The 21,662-nt window shown below is 38.4% G+C and overlaps 1 protein-coding gene across 5 annotated transcripts in view; it reads right to left on the reverse strand.

Moving 5' to 3' along the window:
• The window catches only part of LOC26515324 (polycomb protein PHO), a 49,655-nt gene that overhangs the window by 17,394 nt on the left and 10,599 nt on the right, over positions 1 to 21,662 (reverse strand). For all 5 annotated transcript variants that reach the window (XM_044717803.1, XM_032452742.2, XM_032452739.2 and 2 more), the window contains exon 5: positions 21,324 to 21,624. In XM_044717803.1, coding sequence (XP_044573738.1) covers positions 21,324 to 21,624 — 301 coding nt within the window. The remainder of the gene's footprint in view (positions 1 to 21,323; positions 21,625 to 21,662) is intronic.

A 21,662-nucleotide genomic window follows, 5' to 3' on the forward strand; every position in this document is an offset into this window, starting at 1 on the left:
ATGTACCATCATGCCTTGGGCCACTTCTACATGGAGTTTTCTGGTGAGTATAAGGTACAGTTAGTTGTCTCTTAATACCATTTTTTTTGCAAATAATCGTGAAATATCGTCTATATTCACTACCGTTTTTCACTTCGAATGGCTTTTATTTTCTTACGCGTTTGACGTTCCACCAAATTTTTATAAATTTGAAATTTTTCAAATGCTTGATTTTTCGATTTTATAAAATATATGTTTGTCTTGGTTCTGTTTACTTGTATTCACTGCTGCAAATACTGCACATGCGAACTTGTCACCGTTATTTTCTTAACTTCGACCAAGATTCACATTACACTGTGCGACAAAAAAAAAAAAAACCAAATACACTTGGGAAACGAGATAGTGTAGGTTGTTAATCTGGTCGAAGAGAACTCAAAAATATTTTTTTTATATTTTTGGAACTCTCCAATTTTTATTTATTTAAAAAAAAACCGTTTTTCGGGACTTTTTTGCGCTTAAAAATTCCTGAACGCGTTTTTTTCAAGCGATTTCAAAATTTTCGCTATTTTTCAATAGTTAAATGTTGTAGCTTTTGAAAAAAAAATATATCTTCGATTTTGTTGAACAAAAATGACAAAATTTTTACACCTGAAACTGAAGTTTTCGACTTTTATTCGTGTTTTTCGGATTTTTATGCCAGTTTTTCGGTACAACTTACAAAAATTCGGTCATTTTTGATACATATCAATGTTGTCTCATTCATTATGAATAAAACGAGACAAATTTCATCAAAAAATAATGAAAATTGGTGAAGTTATAACGCTTTTCCTAAAAAGAGTTAATTCAACCTAGCGTGCGCTCCGGAGTACCTGTGTGTATAAGACAGGAATATGCTCTTCTTCTTATAGTGCTCCCATGGTTTTATTGACTTTTTTTTGGGAAAAGCGTAATAACTTCAACAATTTTTATTATCTTTTAATGAAATTTGTCTCGTTTTATTCAGTATTAATGAGACAATATTAATATGTGGCATAAATGACAGAATTTTTGTCAGAAGAAAGCAATATACTCTTATTTTTATACACATTGTTTCTCCGAAGCGCTCGCTAGGTTGAGTTGACTTTTTTTGGGAAAAGCGTTATAACTTCACCAATTTTCATAATTTTTTGATGAAATTTGTCTCGTTTTATTCAGAATGAATGAGACAACATTGATATGTATCAAAAATGGCCGAATTTTTGTAAGTTGTACCGAAAAACTGGCATCAAAATCCGAAAAACACGAATAAAAGTCGAAAACTTCAGTTTCAGGTGTAAAAATTTTGTCCTTTTTGTTCAACAAAATCGAAGATATATTTTGTTTTCAAGAGCTACAACATTTAACTATTGAAAAATAGCGAAAATTTTGAAATCGCTTGAAAAAAAACGCGTTCAGGAATTTTTAAGCGCAAAAAAGTCCCGAAAAACGGTTTTTTTTAAATAAATAAAAATTGGAGGGTTCCAAAAATATAAAAAAAAAATTTTTGAGTTCTCTTCGACCAGATTAACAACCTACACTATCTCGTTTCCCAAGTGTTTTTTCACCGTGCGACGGTGTCGCACCGAGTTATTATTGTTCTTGTTGCTTTTATTTTTTTTTTTTTTGACTAAAAAGCTTTGAGACCCTGTAGCCGCCACGAAACAGACGGTAAATTTTTCATTTCTCTTTGTGCACACATCACTTTTTTTGTACGCCCCTGCATATAATGCTCAAATAACCCCGTTTTCAATTAGTTTTTTGAGGGTTTCCGGGTTAATACCAGCGATTTTGTTACGAATGTTGGTCATAAGTTGTGCGACGGATTGACGTTTCAATGAATTCTTCGTCAGATTGGTCAGAAATTTGTCAGATTGGGGTCACTAACTTACGAATTGTCTTTGCTGGAAGCACTTTTTTGCTACGATACTTTGCTCGTTACGCGCGGTGAGCAAGCGTAACAGATGAATTATTTTGGAAATAAAATTTTACAATTTCGTCTCTTTGTTTTGGTCAATAGTGGCCAAAAGATAACAGATTGGAACTTTTTCCAACGCTTTTTTTTTTTGTTTGAAATTTTTTATGAAAAGAAGGAAGAAGAAAAATGTGTGGAAAATTTGAAGTCGATAGCATTAAAAATGAAAAACTAGTTCGCGTAGAAACAGACGCTCATTCTTAAATTCTCTGGTTCTTCCTTATTCCTCCTGATTCTCAGGAGGTTATAATACCCTCTGCAAGAGTATAAAAATTTTAAAAAAATGCACGTTAGGCGAAAAACACTTTGAGCATGGGTCCATCGTGGGCGCTAGTCCACTGCATTACCCTTTCGCTACTCCTGATGACTTATTGAGTCGTGAAATATTTTAGTTTAGGGACGATATGTCATAGATTATATGTCATATTAAAGATAGTATACGATATTGCTTTTCTAATCGTTCGAAAGTTTTAAAATAAAAACAAGAAAGGAAAGCTAACTTCGGGCGGAGCCGAAGTTGATATACCCTTGCAGAATTTTCTATAAATTTAAATATTCATATGGTAAATTTTTTCATATAATCATCCATTTAAAAAAAAAAAAACATATTTATCCCATTCAGCCAAACACTCAAAGATTAGGGTTTCACGTGACAAATTCAAAATATTGATATCGAATAATGTGATTTTGTGGGACTAACAATCATAAAATTTAAATGAATTTCATTTTGGGTCTACAGCCCTTAAGAGCCCTTTTAGGTATAGGGGTTTTTATTTGTCCATGGGGTTTATCCCTTGCTTTAATGAACACCTGCAAGGGTCATTACAAGGACACGTGCAAGGGATAAATTGCACAACAGGTATCTCAGGTACGAACTTTGGCACCTATAATAACAGGTAATACCCTATTTCTGATTGGTCGAGTCGGAAATGAAATGATCCTAAAAATTGTGACGGCAAATATTTATAACCCCAAAATTACAGAACAGGTAGATCAGGTAGATATAAAACATGGTTTTTATTACCTTTTTAAAAACGGATGAAATTGCGTAACCCTCAAGGGTTAAGGTCAATTTTTTATTATTTTGGATATTACCTAACTTGGCTATATATTGGCACATCCACTAATCCGCAGATCAGCCAATGACAAAAATTTATTGAGTGACGACGTTACTCTGCCCGAAAGCAGTGAGAAGTATTTTTTTAAAAAGTGAGTGTGAAAAAAGTATTTTTTTAAGTGCAAAAATAAGTGTGAGAAAAGTATCTCTATAAAAGAAAAAAAATATAGTGCATAGTGTATTTAAAAATAGTTTTCAAATTACATTTGAAACAAAAAATTTGGTAAGTCAATCACCCAACTTTCATCTTAACAATTCTTATTTGCTATTATTTCTTATTTACGTTTCCAAATAATTAACTTCTATAATTTTCCATTTTCATAATTATACCCTTGCAGAGGGTATTATAATTTTTCAACTAGCACCAAAAAAAGATGCCACGTATATCACAATTGTCACAGGAGCAACGCCGACAAGCTGCTTTAAATAGAAGCAGGGCTCGCTACGAACAAAATGTATCCCAAATAAGGGTTCGGAATTCTGAACACATCGCCAATGTTCGCGCCAATAACCCGGACCTGCGGGAGGAAAGTCGGGCACGGGAAGCCACAGCGCGCGCCACTTGGAGGCGAAGTGAAAGAATCCGTAACATTGAGCGAATTCGGGATGCTGAAGGACATGCTCATCGCCGACAGGACCCCGAGGAGCGACGACGAGAGCAGGTGCAAGATACTGCTCATCATGCCACACGGAGGACCGATCCGGAGTACCGAATTCCCGAACGGATTCGGGATATGGAGGCGCGCGCGACCCGCCGAGAGGACCCCGAGGAGCGACGACGAGAGCAGGTGCAAAACACTGCTGACCATGCCGCTCGGAGGACCATTCCGGACCATCGAATTCCCGAACGGATTCGGGATATGAAGGCGCGCGCGACCCGCCGAGAGGACCGCGAGGAGCGACGACGAGAGCAGGTGCAAAACACTGCTGACCATGCCGCTCGGAGGACCATTCCGGACCATCGAATTCCCGAACGGATTCGGGATATGGAGGCGCGCGCGACCCGCCGAGAGGACCGCGAGGAGCGACGACGAGAGCAGGTGCAAAACACTGCTGACCATGCCGCTCGGAGGACCATTCCGGACCATCGAATTCCCGAACGGATTCGGGATATGGAGGCGCGCGCGACCCGCCGAGAGGACCGCGAGGAGCGACGACGAGAGCAGGTGCAAAACACTGCTGACCATGCCGCTCGGAGAACCATTCCGGACCATCGAATTCCGGAACGTATTCGGGATATGGAGGCACGCGCGACACGCCGAGAGGACCCCGAGGAGCGACGACGAGAGCAGGTGCAAAACACTGCTGACCATGCCGCTCGGAGGACCGACCCGGAGTACCGAATTCCTGAACGGATTCGGGATGCCGCAGCGCGCGCTTATCATCGGCAGGACTCGGAGGAACATGCAAGGGAACAGGAGAGACACACTGAGGAGCACCGACAACGACGAAGGAATCCGGAAGAGAGGCAGCGAGAACGGGAAATGGACGCCAATAACAGGAGAGCAACCAGGAGAAATCCCATCGCAAGATCGCAGGAGCAACGGATGAACACATCTCAACGACGGGAAACACGACAACAACGGAGGATTCGGGAGGAACAAATTCGACAAATGGCAGAGGATCGGCTAATCAACTTTAGGATGGACCCACAAAACCGACTGGATGCCTCCCAAAGGCAGTCACAAAGGAACATGGACGCAAGAGCAGCCCTTTCTGAGGATGAGATGGAACAGGAACGGGAACTACAGCGTCATAGGATTCGATCATCGGCGAGGGATCTTTATCACAGGAACATAAAGGAAGGACCAACGGAAATTTGTGTCTGCTGTGGAGGAACGTGGTTCCGTTCGCAGGTAAGTGGATTATACATCCTTGCTATCTCCTCTAAATTTCCCCTTCTAAACGTTGGCAACGCTTTCTATTTGTCGAGAAAATGTCCAAGTCCGTCCGGCAAATATAATTTTTGCAACACCTGCCGTCGTGCCGTCTCTTTAGGCAAACTCCCATCTCTCTGCCTTTCGAATGGTTTCGACTTTCCTGAAATCCCCGAGTGCTTAAATGGACTCACCTGCCTCGAAGAGCGCCTGATTTCACCGAGAATCCCTTTCATGAGGATTATTTCTCTCGGCTATGAAAGGCAATGCGGTATCCGAGGCGCTGTGGTGAACGTTCCAATTTCAGTTCCTGACATTGTGACTGCGCTTCCGCGCTCTTTCGACTCTACTCATGTCATCCAAGTCCATTTAAAAAGGAGGCTAGAGTACGCTCACAATTTCATGACTGAAACTATTCGACCCGCTGTACGGTACTTAGTGAATACCGAGCTCTACAGAAAGCACAACATTTCACTTAACGAGTCATGGCTAGCTCAAGTTCAAGGAAGTAATGAAATTCCTTTTATTGCGGATGAATCTGATCGCGAAGCGGTAGAGCAACTTCTTCAGCAGCAGCACCAATCCCAAAATGCTGTAGAGCTCGAGGAAAATTTAAATCCCGGAGGCCATGAAACATTATTGGAAAATAATGATACTGCAATTCAACGCATTGCATTGGCACCGGGAGAAGGCCGCCGTCCAACAAGCTTAACGCTTGACGAAGATGCAGAGGAACTTTCATTTCCAACTATTTCTTGCGGAGAAATATTTAAAGGAAATACAACCTATGCAAAAAAAGCCAGATCCCAAATCCGTTTTTACGACCGTCGTTGCGCTGTGGTTCCTAAAGTTTTATATATGTATAAATTTTACGAAATGCAGCGTATACAAAATTCAATTTCAATTGCTTTACGCAAAAAATCCGGAGCAGTTACCGCTGGTAATCTGCGAGATGAGTCTTTTGTACATAGACTTGTGCAACATGATGATGGCTACCACATCCTTAAAGGCTTACGGTCTGCACCAGCTCATTGGGAGGCTGAGAAAAAGAAAGTGATCGCCATGATTCGACAATTCGGGTTGCCAACGTTTTTTATAACACTTTCCGCTGCTGAAACTAAGTGGAATGAACTTTTAGTTATCCTTTCTCTTCTATTGGACAATAGGGTTATAAGCGAGGAAGAAGCGGCAGCTCTTTCCAGCTCCGAAAAGGCTCGGTTAATCCGATCCGACCCAGTGACGTGCTCTCGGTACTTCGATTACAGGTTGCGACAATTAATGAAATTGTTCAAAGCCGAAATATTTGGGGAATTCAATCTTTCCCATTTTTATTGGAGAATCGAATTTCAGCACAGAGGATCTCCGCATTCTCATGGCATGTACTGGCTTGCTGGTGCTCCTAAGCTCGACGACACCGAAAATACCGAGCAAGTAATAAACTTTATCGATAGGTTTATTACCACAAATGGAGACGATCCTGAACTACAAGAAGTAATTCAGTATCAACGTCACAAGCACAGTTCATCTTGCCTAAGAGAGTTACGCGGACAGGAGTTTTGCCGTTTTAATATGCCATACCCTCCTATGCCCGAAACGGTTGTTTTGCATCCGATAGAAGAAAACGAAGTAAATGTTGAAGAACATAAAACTTTGTATAAAAAAATTAAGGAAACTTTAAGGACCATTCCTAATGAAGACGCAGCTTTATTTAATAATTTTGAATATTTTTTGTCCCACCTTGATACTAATTTTGAAGCCTACAAATTAGCCTTACGTTCAAGCTTGAAAAAGCCACAAATTTTTCTTCGCAGACAATTTTCCGACCGACTGCTCAATGCTTATAATAGAGATATTCTAGGCTTACACAGAGCTAATATGGATATTCAATTTATCCTAGATGCCTACGCCTGTTGTAGTTATATTATTAACTACATTAACAAATCAAACAGAGGCGTATCGCAGTTGCTCCGTGAAGCCATGGCAGAAATAAGCCATGGGAATTTATCTATTAAAAGGAAATTGCAGCACATAGGGAACAAGTTTATTAACGCTACAGAAATATCAGCCCAAGAAGCATCATACAATATTTTGGGCCTGCATATGTCGGAGGCAAGTGAAGGTATAATTTTTATAAACACTTGCCATCCAGACAAACGAGTTCGATTGGCTCGCTCAAATGAAGAATTAGAGCGACTACCAAACAACTCGGTGGATATTTTTGAGCGTAATATTCTTGACCGATATGTGCAAAGGCATGAGCAGCTGGAAGGAATTTGTTTAGCAGATTTTGCAGCTTGGTATACATTCCATAAGCGCAATACACGATCTGCCGCTAATCATAGTGAGGACTATGATGAAGCAAATGATTTGGAGGTTGATGTTGAAGACGAAGTTGCTGAGCAAAACTATCCACTGATGGACGGGTCTGGTTACGTTAAGAAACGTAAGCATCCCCTGATTCTTAGATGGGTTCGCTTTAGCATTAACTCTTCACCATTGGATTATTTCCGAGAGCATTTAATGCTCTTCTATCCTTGGCGAAATGAAGAAGCTGAACTTCTTTCCAACGACGTTGAAAACACATTCAGAACTAATCATGAATCTATTAGGATCATGAAAAGAAACTATGATGTGTTTGATGATATGGAGTTAGAAAGAGTTCTTGAAGATTTGCAAGAGGATAGGGGGGATAATAATCCCAATTTGGAAGAACCTGCCTCCCAATTTTTAGACATAGAATTTAGAGCTTTAGCAGTGCCTAATATAGAGCGGAACGTAAATATTCTTCAGGATGACAATGCAACAAATAATCCTGAAGAAGATGGCGAACTTCAATTAATTAGACTCCCCCCGTTAGTTTCCAATGATGACCTTTGCTCGCTAACTCGGACCCTCAACTACAAACAAAGACAATATTATGCACATGTAATGCATAATGTTGTTTGTAAAAATATATTTTACGAATATGTTGGTGGAGGGGCCGGTGTAGGGAAAAGCAGACTGATTTCAACCATATATCAGTCTGTGACTTGGCGAGCCAATAAGCTTCCTGGTGCTACGGATTCGGCAAAGGTTTTATTATGTGCTCCAACTGGAAAAGCTGCTTTTGGAATTGGAGGATTAACTCTTCATTCAGTGTTTTCTCTTCCAATTAATCAGGCCTCAGGTCCTTTAAGACCTTTAAGCAATGATAGTTTAAATACAATTCATTGCAAATTGATAGATCTCCAATTAATTATAATTGATGAAATTTCCATGGTTGGCTCAAAAATGCTTTCATTTTTGGATCAAAGGCTTCGTCAAATTTTCCGATGCCCAGACTTATGTTTTGGGGGAAAATCAATTATAGTTTTTGGAGACCTAAAGCAGCTTTCCCCAGTTGGAGACAGTTGGATATTTTCGGAGAGGACGAATAATCCTTATAGCGTTTTAGCAGGAAATAGCTCATGGAGCAACTTTAAGTATTTTGAGCTCACAGAAATAATGCGCCAAAGAGGCGATCATGCATTTGCACAAGCCTTAAATAATTTATCTGAGGCTTGTATGACAATTGCAGACATAGAGCTCCTAAAACAAAGAGTTGTTTCACCCAGCGAAGTTCCAGATGATGCCATTCATTTATTTTCTTCTAACGAAGAAGTAAACCATTTCAATTCCATTAAATTAGCACAAATTGGGACGGAAGAGTTGGTTTCCACTGCATTTGATACAGTGAAAACTGCGAACATATCTGCACGAAACAGAGAAAATACGTTAAGATATGCTCAAAATATGAAAACCTCTGAAACTCAGGGTTTACCATATGTTCTTCATCTCAAAACAACGGCTAAATATATGGTTACCGTTAATATTGACACAAATGACGGACTTGTAAATGGAGCAACTGGTCAGCTAAAGCAAATTGACCATTGCGTAGTTAATGGCTCAAATTTAATAACGCGACTTTGGATTAATTTTTTCGAGCCCATGGTTGGTGCAATCGCCAGATCAAAAGTTCGAAATAGTCCAGATCCCGAATGGACTCCTATAGTAAAAGCCTCTCGAGTTTTTCAGTGTGGAAAATCAGAGCATGCTTCTGTTGACAGAAAACAATTCCCAATTGTTCCTGCTGAGGCTATTACCATCCATAAAAGCCAAGGAGCAACATATAGCAAAGTCGCGGTGCATCTTAAAAGAGGCATTAAACGAGCTTCGCTATATGTTGGATGCAGTAGAGCTACTAGCGCATCGGGACTTTTCCTTCTAGGCGACTTTGTTCCTCCAACAAGATTTGGAGCTCCAAATGTCCAAGCCGAACTTCAAAATTTAAGAGAGGAAAAGTTCTTGACTACGCATTACGAGCTTGTGGTTAACAGAAACGAAGCAAACTGCCTATATTACCATAATGTTGAGTCTCTTCGAAGCCATCGCGAAGATATTTTTAACGACCCTATTATTTGTTCTGCAAATTTTCTTTGTTTTGTCGAAACTTGGACTCTTCCCAGCGAAGATTTCTCTTTGCAAGATTTCGACATTATAAAAAGAATTGATAGCAATCGATTAAATGGTTCTGGGAAAAATGGAATAATTATTTATGCCAAGCAAAACATTTCTGAAAATGTAATGTATTTGTTTGAGACAAATAAGTCTTTAAATCCTAGAACCATATATCAATCGATTGCTTTTAAATATCTTGATACATCTTTTATTGTTGTTTATAGGAATCCTGCGTATCCTATAACACAATTTCGAAACGAAGTTATGGCGGATGTAGAAAGAATACGCAGATTAGAAAATAATAGCAAATTGGTAATATTAGGAGATTTTAATATATGCAGATCCAGAAGCACTGATCAACTTGAAGAGGCTTTAAGTGAACATAACCTTAGTCCAATCAATAATATTGCAACTACAAAACATTTAACGCAAATTGATTGGATATTTGCTGAAAATGAGCTGAGGAATGCTGTAGCTATTACGTACAAAACAATCTACAGTCATCATGATGGAATTTTCTTTAGTTATTAATTAATTTAATTTATTTATTTATCATATTTATTTATTTATTAAATTCATTAACATAAATTGTAAATATTTATAGAAATCAGTAATATGCTTGTAGATTTAGATTTATTTATTTAAAAAAGTGCAATATAGATTAAGTTATTTATTTCCCTCTCGTGGATTGAGACCTTGTCGTGGTGAGGGGGCTAAGTATGTGAGGATTCATAATAAAAATCACGGAAACCAGCATCAATCCTTTGTTTTAATTAGTTTATAAAAAAAAAATTATAGTATATTTTACATATAGAAAATTTATAAAATTTCGAATAAAATTTATAAATCTTTACCACATGGAACTAACTTAAACAAACACCAAAATTATGCCAATTCTTATATGACTTATATATCTTATATCTTATATATCTTATGCGATCCTTATATGACAGATATAGGATATAGTAGGCTGATCCTTATGCAATTTTGTAGTTAAGATATTTTGGCCAAATATAAAATGTGTGGAAAGTCCGAAACCTCTAACTTAAAAAACAGCAAAGTTATGGCATTTCCGATCAATCAGTTATATGGGCAGCTATGGGATATAGTCGCCCGATCCTTATGAAATTTGGCAGATCGGATTATGTTGCCCAAAATGGAATCTGTACCAAGTCCTATCTTTCTAACTTAAAAAACACCAAAGTTATGCCAATTCCGATCGTTCTATGACAGCTATAGGATATAGTCGGCCGATCCTTATGAAATTGTGTACACAAGATATTTTGGTCAAATATAACATGTGTGGAAAGTCCCAACCCTCTAAATTAAAAAACACCAAAGTTATGGCATTTCCGATCAATCAGTTATATGGGCAGCTATGGGATATAGTCGCCCGATCCTTATGAAATTTGGCAGATCGGATTATGTTGGCCAAAATGGAATCTGTACCAAGTCCCATCTTTCTAACTTAAAAAACACCAAAGTTATGCCAATTCCGATCGTTCTATGACAGCTATAGGATATAGTCGGCCGATCCTTATGAAATTTTGTACACAAGATATTTTGGTCAAATATAACATGTGTGGAAAGTCCCAACCCTCTAACTTAAAAAACACCAAATTTATGGCATTTCCGATCAATCAGTTATATGGCAGCTATAGGATATAGTCGACCGATCCCTGCCGTTCCGACTTATATACTACCTGCAAGGAAAAAAAGGATGTGTGCAAAGTTTCAACTCGATAGCTCCAAAACTGAGAGACTAGTTTGCGTAGAAACCGACAGACAGACAGACGGACAGACGGACAGACGGACATGCTCATATCGACTCAGGAGGTGATCCTGATCAAGAATATATATACTTTATAGGGTCGGAGATGTCTCCTTCACTGCGTTGCACACTTTTGACCAAAATTATAATACCCTCTGCAAGGGTATAAAAAGCCGAAGGAGCCGAAGTTGATATACCCCCCTGATATACCCGGAGCCGAAGTTGATATCCCCTTTCAGTTAGCTGGCAGCCTATCTTATATATTCTTATTATATGTACATCGGATGGTAAAGTTGGGCGATCCTTATGAGAATTTCACCACCGAATCAATTTTCTAATAAAAATTGGAAAATTGGAATGGAAACAGCCAAGCATCTTTAAAAATAGCAAGATTGTGCCATTTTTAATCGTTCAGTTACATGGCAGCTATAGGATATAGTCGGCCGATTCTTCTGAAATTTGGCAGATCGGATTAAGTTGGAAAAATGGAATCTGTAAAAAGTCATATCCATCTAGCTTAAAAAAACAAGAAAGGAAAGCTAACTTCGGGCGGAGCCGAAGTTAATACACCCTTGCAGTTAAGGTTGTTCCATTACCGATCGGTAATTTATATAGCGACTATAGGATATAGTTAGCCGATCCTTACGAAATTTGGCATATCTGATTCGATTGCCCAAAATGGAATCCGTAGAAAGTCCCATCATTCTAGCTTAAAAAACACCAAAGTCTATGACAGCTATAGTGGGCCGATCCTTATGAAATTTTGTAGATAAGATATTTTGGCCAAATAAAACATGTGTGAATAGTCCCAACCCTCTAACTTAAAGAAAACAATGTTATGTCATTTCCGATCAATCAGTTATATGGCAGCTATAGGATATAGTCGACCGATCCCGGCCGTTCCGACTTATTTACTGCCTGCACACAAAAGAAGGATGTGTGCGAAGTTTCAAGTCGATAGCTTTAAAACTGAGAGACTAGTTTGCGTAGAAACAGACAGACGGACATGCATATATCGACTAAGGAGGTGATCCTGATCAAAAATAAATATACATGGGGTATAAATATTTGGTATCGGAAATGTCTTCTTCACTGCTTTGCACACTTTTGACCAAAATTATAACACCCTCTGCAAGGGTATACAAATTATTTTACTTCTACCTCTTAATCTTATTTTTGACATTTTTTAAATGCATTTCATACAACGACCCAACGCTCATAATATCATTGAATGTTTTTTGGTCAGTCGCATAATGCTCTTCTCTGTGACTGAACAAAAAACATTCAATGAAATGAGCGTATGAAATAGAGTAAAATGCGACAGGCCGCAAGAAATTGTTGGGTAGTTGTATAATATGAGTAGTTTATATGTTGTATTCTTTTGACATAGTCTCCAAAACACCATAAGATGTGAGGAGCAAGACCATTCGGGTCATATCACTTCCTCTCTTTATCTTAAAGCGGACGGACGTGTTTTTTTTGTGCGCACTGCCTTTTTATAAAATTTGTAATAAGCTTACCATAAACATTCGATTTTTATTCATACACATAAAAAAAAAATTTAACAAATTTCAAATTTTAGATCCGTGTCGATTCGCGTCTGCAGTGATATATTTGGAGGTAAAATAATAATTTGATTAATTTTCCTTCCAAACATAGCCCTGCTCTGCTTCTTCATCTCTTACGGTATTCCTTCTAGTCTGTTGCTTCTATTCTCGCTCAATAGAGAATCTTATCTCTATTCTTTGCATTTCACTAACTCGCACTAACTGCTCTCTTTAATCTCCCCCTTTCGTTTCCCTGGTATAGTGGTACAATGTTCCTCAATAATAAAAAAAAAAAGCATATTAATAAATTAATTATTTAATTTTTAATAATCTTTAATAATTATGGAATTTAAACTTGTCAGCCCCCCATCCACTGCTGGCTTTGTGAAAACGTTTTCACGCTAAGTGTGCCGGGTGCACGGCCTCAGTTTCGGATGCTATTTCACGTTGGTCTGGTCTCCAATTTTGCTGTGACGGTTGTCGTGCTGTTCAAGACGAAATGAGATCGTTTATGAGGCAGACTAAAAGTGGATTCAAGGAGTTGATTAGTGGTTTTCGTAAAATCAATGACCAACTCTGTGCGCTCGATACACAGTTTAGTAGTCTTCAACTACTAAATGAGTCTCCAAAGCGTAAGAAATCCTCTTTTAGTGATGTGCTTGAGGCGAATAATCTTCAGCCTGCTCAGGCCACTCCAAGGGCCGGACCTTAGAAAAATTCGGCTTCCGAATATCTCAGAATTATTGAGCAATTGTCCGATATGTCCTCTGTGGCTGTATCGCTTCAAGTGATTCCAGACCCAATAATTCAAACCACCGTAACAGTCAACAGGGTAATCAACCGTCCGAACCCCCGGTAAGTACTGATGCCGCAGTATTAGTTATTACGGCGGCACCAAAACCCTTGCAGGTGATCCCACCCTCGAAACTCATTTTTGTTTCCCGGCTTGTTCCTGATACTTCGGAGATTGATATCTCGGATTACATCAAAACCAAAACAAAAGCCTACATAAAGGTGGTGGATATTAAAAAATTTAAATATTCATGCACCAGGCACACGTCATCTTTCAAAATACGTGTGCCCTTGCAGATGTTCGAGACGATTTGTTCCGCCCCTTTTGGCCAGAGAACATTTTCGTCCAAGAACATCAGCCACGAACGGTGAAGAAAAAAATAACCAAACCTGTGGGTATAAAACTCCCACATGTTACGGCCACTGACCAACCTTCCACCTTATCTTCCTCAGTTTCAAAAAACTAATGTCTTCACTAACACTTACTTATCAGAATACTAGAGGGTTACGTAGTAAACTTCCCGAACTGTATTCTGATAGTTCTTTCTTTGCATCTCTCATTATTGTATTTACAGAATCTTGGTTAAAGCCGGGGATCTTTATCTCCGAAGTTTTTCCTAGTAGGTACACCACTTTTCGATGTGATAGAACTCTGCAAAGGGGAGGAGGAGTGTTAATCTCTGTAGACTCCAAACTCGCTTCTGAAGAGGTAAAATCACAAGAGTTTGGGGTCATTGAATTTCTTTGCATTAAAATCACTTTGTCCGATCAATCTTTGTATGTTACCTGTTCTTACATACCACCTTCGTCCGAACCGCCAACAAACTGGCAACATTAGTCCGCTATTCGTTTGGTTTTCGATCGTCTGTCTGATGGTGACCAGCTGATAGCTCTGGGTGACTTTAATATCCCAGAACTTATGTGGTCAAATATTGACAATTCACCGTATTTACAGCTTAACTCCCACCAGGACTTCCCTGCAGGCATGTTCGACATGTCACTCGGGCAAATTAACCACGTTAGAAATTCTTTAGGTCGGCTGTTGGACTTATGTTTTGTTTCTGGTCCTGATGGAATTACTCTTTCCAGAACTTTGCCCCTTTCTAACCCTGAGGTTCCATATCATCCCACTCTTGAGGTTATAATGGAAAAAAATTGCTTAATCGACCTTAGACCAAGCCTACACTTAAATCTCAGACAGTTCGTTTCTTTCGTAATGCTGACTTTATGGAATTAAATAAGTTAATTTCGGAATTTGATTGGTCTGATTTACTGGCATGCAGTAAAACATCGCACTTCAAAAATTGTATTACACTTTGAACATATTTTTCGACGATTGCGTGCCGTGGAAATATCCGTCCGCTTCAACGAATCCGCCTTGGTATACAAGGCACCTTATAAATTTAAGGAACAGTATAATTAGACTTTTAAACAAACATAGATACTTAGTAGCTCGGTCCAATTTCACCGTGCATAACGCAGAATGTTATAGGAGTTATATTCGCCGATGCCGGATTAAGTTTACTCAGGATCCAAAGCAGTTTTAACACTAAGCGTAAACATGTATTTTTCCCCCACTTGCTTACGTTACGTTACGGTCTCTACACAGTTTTTCGTGTATTCGCCAGGCCCTGATGGAGTACCAGACTGTGTTCTGAAGAACCGCGCTGGAAACTTCGATCTTTCTCCCAATGTGGAGGGAATCTTTCATTATTCCGCTGCATAAATAAGGGAAAAAATCCGACGCGGCAAATTATAGAGCTATCTTTAATTTGTCAGCAATTCCAAAGCTTTTTGTAAAACTTATCACTCCACATTTGCAACACCTATGTAGTTCAATAATAACTCCGTGCCAACATGGCTTCATGAAGCGCCGCTCCCACCACTACCAACTTATTGGAGCTAACATCTTTTATCACGGATAGCTTCCGGAATGGCTTACAAACAGACGTCATTTACACTGACTTCAGTAAAGTATTTGACTCTGTTAACCATTCGCTTCTTATAAGTAAACTCAGTCTTTTGGGAATCCCAACTGATCTTCTTATCTGAATTTCGAGCTACTTATCTGGGAGAACCCAACGTGTCTACGTCGGGTGCCCCAAGGAAGCCATCTTGGACCCCTACTTTTTACACTGTTTATTGTAGAATTAGTGTAGAAGATTTTGTAGAAGTTTTGAATTGTATTGAAGTCTAGTATAAGTTAGCATAGGGCGGAGCGGGAGCGCAAGAAAAGCTCACTTGCGCTCTCTCGTGAATTCGCCCCGCTCCACCGCAATAAATAAGCTAGGCTTAAGTTCTTTTGGTAAAAAATATAGCGAATTGTAACGTTTGAGTCGAAAGCTTGTGAATTATTTTTCGTCGTCGTTTAAAATTATAGTAAACAGCCACCTTTAGTTTTTTCGAAAGTATGAGGTAAACTAATCTCATTAAACATTTTGGCGCCCCCGGGTGGACTTGGTTTACTATAATTTATAAACAAGAAAGGAAAGCTAACTTCGGGCGGAGCCGAAGTTGATATACCCTTGCAGTTCAGTCGCAGTCCGCTAGGTGGCGCCACGCATCTTATATTATTAGATATATAGCGGATCGTATATAGTCGGCCGATCCTTATGAAATTTGGCATATCGAATTATTTTGCCAAAAGAGGAATCCATTGAAACTCCCATGCTTCTAACTTGAAAAACAACGAAGTTATAGCATTTCCGATCAATCAGTTATATGACAGCTATAGGATATAGTTGGCCGATCCTTATGAAATTCGACAAATCATTGTTTTTCCCAAAATAGAATCTGTACCAAATCCCACCTTTCTAACTTAAAAAACAACGAAGTTATGCCAATTTCGATCGTTCTATGACAGCTATAGGATATAGTCGGCCGATCCTTATGCAATTTTGTACACAAGATTTTGGTCAAATATAACATGTGTGGAAAGTCTCAACCCTCCAACTTAAAAAACACCAAAGTTATGGCATTTCCGATCAATCAGTTATATGGCAGCTATAGGATATAGTCGACCGATCCCGGCCTTATATACTGCCTGCAAAGGAAAGAAGGGTGTGTGCAAAGTTTCAACTCGATAGCTTTAAAACTGAGAGACTAGTTTGCGTAAAAACAGACAGACAGACAGACGGACATGCTCATATCGACTCAGGAGGTGATCCTGATCAAGAATATATATACTTTATAGGGTCGGAGATGTCTCCTTTACTGCGTTGCACACTTTTGACCAAAATTATAATACCCTCTGCAATGGTATAATAAAGCAACAAGTGAGAGTGACACAAAGAATACATTTAAAAAACAAAAAAAAAAGTTGCTCGCGACGGTAGTGTTGTGAACATTTAAAAACAAAAAAAAAAACAATTTAAACTTCGCGTCGCGAAACAAGATTTTTCGTCATCCCCATGTCCGGCACCTCCACCGACTGTCCTAGGGAAGTAGCCGCAGGATTAAAGGATCCAAAATCAGAACTGCAGGTATTTGTGCAAAAAAATTGAAAGTCGAGAAAAGACAAAATAATATTCGTCTTGTGCTGGAATATTGCACCCTCCTTTCAATTCTTGGCGCATACGTACTGTAAAAATAGTAGAGCTAAAGTGAATAATAAAGTTATATATAAATTTCACTAAAATATTGCCAATACATATGAACAATTGCCTGTGGACAAAATTAAGACGCATAAATTATTCCAAAATCACTGTCGCCCCCTACCCCTCGTTCTCGATATTGTAAATATTTGCCAATAAAAAAGATAAAGTGCAGCCAAAAAATTATTTTATATATTTGTGCATAAATAATTAGTACATACAAATAGATGCAGCGGTGAACTCATCGTTTTCGTCTCCCTCCGCTATCCGCTGCTGTATGTATGCACGTATATGCAATTTTGGCGCCTTTTGTTCAACGGAACGCCAAGTGATGCGTACCCTACAATTTGGTTCGGTATATTGTTTTCGGTATCACTGGCGAACAAATATTTAAATACTCAGTGCTTCGACTATATTTTATTCGACTATCAATTAATTAATTATTGTTTTCGTTGGTTGAAAATTAATCATTTATTTTTTATTATAAAAAATAAAGAATTACAATCCACAGAATTACTTTAAAATAAAAGTTGTTGGGACTTATGCCAGCATCAAATATCATAATTATTTCTATTTAATTCTCTCAGTGTAACTAACCGCAGCGGTCCACCAATTGCCCGTTATCAGCTGTTCCATATTCTTTGTTTCTCCCAGATTCGCATGCGCTTTGTTGTTCTTTTGTAGCGCATGCACTTTGGGAGCTTTGGTGGAGCTTCTGCGCAAGCTCTTAGGTTTTAGGCACTTGTATATTCGGCGTTGTTTGGATCGGCCGCTGCATTTGTTTTGGGGTTAAATTGACCCATAATAAATTGAATTGTAAATTGCACCTCGTCTTATTAATTCGGTCGCTATTAAAACGCTGATAGCTCAACAAAAGTAATTTCGTAAATTAATTAATTATTATTGTTTTCGTTGTTTGTACCGAAATTAAAATTAAAATTTATTTCGTAAATTAATTAATTATTATTGTTTTCGTTGTTTGTACCGAAATTAAAATTAAAATTTATTTAATTTTAATAATTAAAAATAAAATTAAAATTTTATTTATTTATTAAATTTTAAATAATTTCTAAATATTTAAAATGCAACGAATTCGCTTCTTTTTAGAAAATAAATAATGTAGAATGGAGAGTAATAAGCCCAAAATTAATTCCACGACCCTTCATGATTTAAAAAGAAGATTAAATGTTAAAGTAAAAAGCATTCGCCGGTTAGACGAACGTTTGGAAGCTGGATCACTTCCTCCAAAAAAGACGGAGCTAGAATGCAGGCTTCAGGTTTTAGATGAGACAATTTCTAAAGCAAATGAGTTGAAAGACCAGATCGAGGAAGAATTAGGAATAACTACCAAGGCAAGGATTATGTCCTTATGTAATGCCTTTAATTCAGCTGAAGACTCCCGTCCAGCTACTGTAATTTCTGCAGCCCCAACTCGAGCTCGACTTCCCAGTTTGGCATTGCCAAAATTCAGTGGAAATTATTCGGATTTCAAAAATTTCATAATCTCTTCGAGACATTAGTTGACAAAGATGTGAACATTCCAGTTATCGAGAAATTTAATCATTTAATTTCTTGCCTCTCTGGTGATGCCTTAGGAACTATCAAGACATTCCAAGTCACCGAGAGTAATTACGACAAAGCTATCGCTAGTCTAAAAAGAGTTTATGATAACGAATGTCTCATCTTTGCGAACCAAATACGTCAACTGTTCAGCCTTCCAAAAATTTCCCAGCCGTCTGCGTCGTCGTTGAGGGGTCTCATCGACACTGTGTCATAAATTTATGGATCACTATTATCCATAGGAGATGATACTAAAATTGCAAACTCAATGATTATCCATTTTGTTTTGATTAGAGTGAATCCAGTGACCAAGCAAAAATGGGAAGATTCACTGGTTTATGACGAATTGCCGCTGTGGTCCGATTTCGAAAAAATACTAAATCGTAGATACCAGCATCTGTCCGCTGAAGAGACTGGCAACTCAAAACAAGAAAAAACTGGGTTCAGCAAGCAACTGAATAGAACTTCGTTGGCTTGTTCTTCTTCCAACGCCAAACTAGCTTGCAGTGCCAATCGACCATATGTCAAATCTGTGCAAGATTGCACCATAACCTTCTGCACCGATTTACAGTGGCTGAAAATAACTTAGCGTTATCACCACCCACACAAAATCCTCCTCCAGTGTTAACGAATGATGGTCCTTCTACTTCACATGCTTTGCATGCGTCGTCTGTAGAAAGGGTTTTGTTAGCAACGTCGATCGTAAGCGTTCGAACAAAAAATGGTGAGCACATATTGGCCCGAGCATTACTTGACTCAGGGTCACAAATGAATTTTACTGGACCCTACCAAAGAACTTGCCATTAGCAGACCCATATTTTTACAAACCTCAGCGGATAGATATGCTAATTGGTGCTGAGTCATTTTTCGAACTGTTGTCCGTTGGCCAAATAAAGCAAGGTCCGTACCATCCCATCCTTCAAAAAACTCTCCTTGGGTGGATAGTATCGGGAAAATATCTGGAAAATTCCTCAACTCCTCAACAGCCGGTCTCTAGCCTGAATTGCCAAGAAGAAATATTAGAGTCAATAGACTAAAATTTGAAAAAAAAAAAGAAGTTCCATCTTCTAAAAAGATGTCGCCAGAACAAGAGCTATGTGAGGAACATTATCGGAAGACTACAAGAATATTGCCTTCGCAAAATAAAACCTCTTATCAAAGCACCGATCGAACGAAGTGTATATTGGTCAGATTCGGAAGTTTGTCTTCATTAGATTCGTTCCCATCCATCGTCGTGGTCAACGTTCGTAGCAAATAGAGTTGCTGAGATTCAAGAGTGGTCAGAGGATAGCACGTGGCGGCATGTACCAACTAAACAGAACCCGGCAGATATTGTGTCAAGAGGTGGAGACGTAAAGGAAACGATAGAATCAATCTGGTGCATAGGTCCATCGTTTTTAACGGAGCCGGAAGATAAGTGGCCAACGAGCCCTCGGTTTGATCCATCATCCGAAATCATCAATGAAATTCAAGGAAATGGAATTGAACATTAAAACAACGATTTGTCACAAATTGACCAAACATTTGGCCTACGAAAGGTCTACACGGTTTGTATCGCACAAATTGTTTGGAAACAATTTTTTCAGAATCCAACATTTGAAGGGCATCATTAAATTACATTTTAACCCTTAAATATTTCTAGATTCTCCTGATATGGCACCATGCAACTTTTTCTTTTTCGGAAAAATGCATTTTTCTATGAAAGGAAAGAGAGGTTTATGCACCTAAATAAACCAGCCAACGAGGTGAAACACTCGTTCGACATGCTTTGGACCGTGCAAAAAGCTGTATTTTAGCATAAGAATAAAATAATATTGAATAAAATAAAATCGCGCATTTTCAATTATTTAGTTATAAGTCTGCTTTCCTTACAAAATTTGAAAAATCGAATTAATTTAGCGAAAAAGGGAATCTGTATAATGTCTCCATCTCTCAATCTCAATTTTAGTAAACAGGGTTTAAACTGTAGTCTCAGTTCGCGTAGAAATAGACAGACGGACTTGCTTATATTGATTCAGGTGGTCTTGTTCAAGTTGTTGGATCTTGGTCGATGGATACATTCTTATTGCCTCAGCCATAGAGCACATACGACTGGAATACTATGAATGAGTGCAAGAGACATAACGAATTGAGTGAGTGGGTATAGGAGAGTAAGAGAGCATTCTCATTCATTACCATTCTATTGTTTTGAGTCCGATTGTGATTGAATGGGACGGAATTATAGTGCTTTCGGCATGCCAAAAACAGCCGAATGACTCGAATGGTTTCGCAAAGAACATACCACCATTAACAGTAGGTAACCAAGCGACATACAATATATCAGTGGCAGCTTATATTATAATATATATATCGCAAATGTCGGATGTGGTTTTCTGATCCTTATGAGAATTTTATTATAAAAGTAATTTCTTATCATACAAATGTAAAAAAAGGTATAACGTTATATATTTAAAAACACAAAAGTTGTGTCATTTAAAAGTTAGGTTAGGTTAGGTTAGGGCGGTGATGCAAGGGGGTCATAGAATACCCCCTCACTTCCACTTGAGCCGCATTTAAAAGTTAGTGCTTATGAATTTTTATGCGCGTATATTAATTAATTAAATATCTAATTGGTAATTTACCTCAAATTGAAATCGAGTGAAAACCGTTTGCCACATCCCTCAAAGGTACATTGAAAGGGTTTTTCTCCGGTGTGAACTAACTGATGTCTTTTTAATTTTGAACTTTCTACGAAAGCTTTTCCACATTCAGCACACACATGAACTCTAGGGCCATGGGTGTGTAAATGTTTTCGCACTGCAGAAGAATCTCTAAAATTTTTGTGACAACCTTTATGTGGGCAAGCTATTTTCTTGTCATTCGGGGTGGATGGAATTTCTTGTGATATATTGTAATTCAGCTCAGTTGACGCCGTTGATGAACCTACAATGATAATTTTTTTAAACGTATCGCGCTAAGAA

Source organism: Drosophila ananassae (genome assembly GCF_017639315.1).
Source record: "Drosophila ananassae strain 14024-0371.13 chromosome 4 unlocalized genomic scaffold, ASM1763931v2 tig00000071, whole genome shotgun sequence".
Classification (NCBI taxonomy): domain Eukaryota; kingdom Metazoa; phylum Arthropoda; class Insecta; order Diptera; family Drosophilidae; genus Drosophila; species Drosophila ananassae.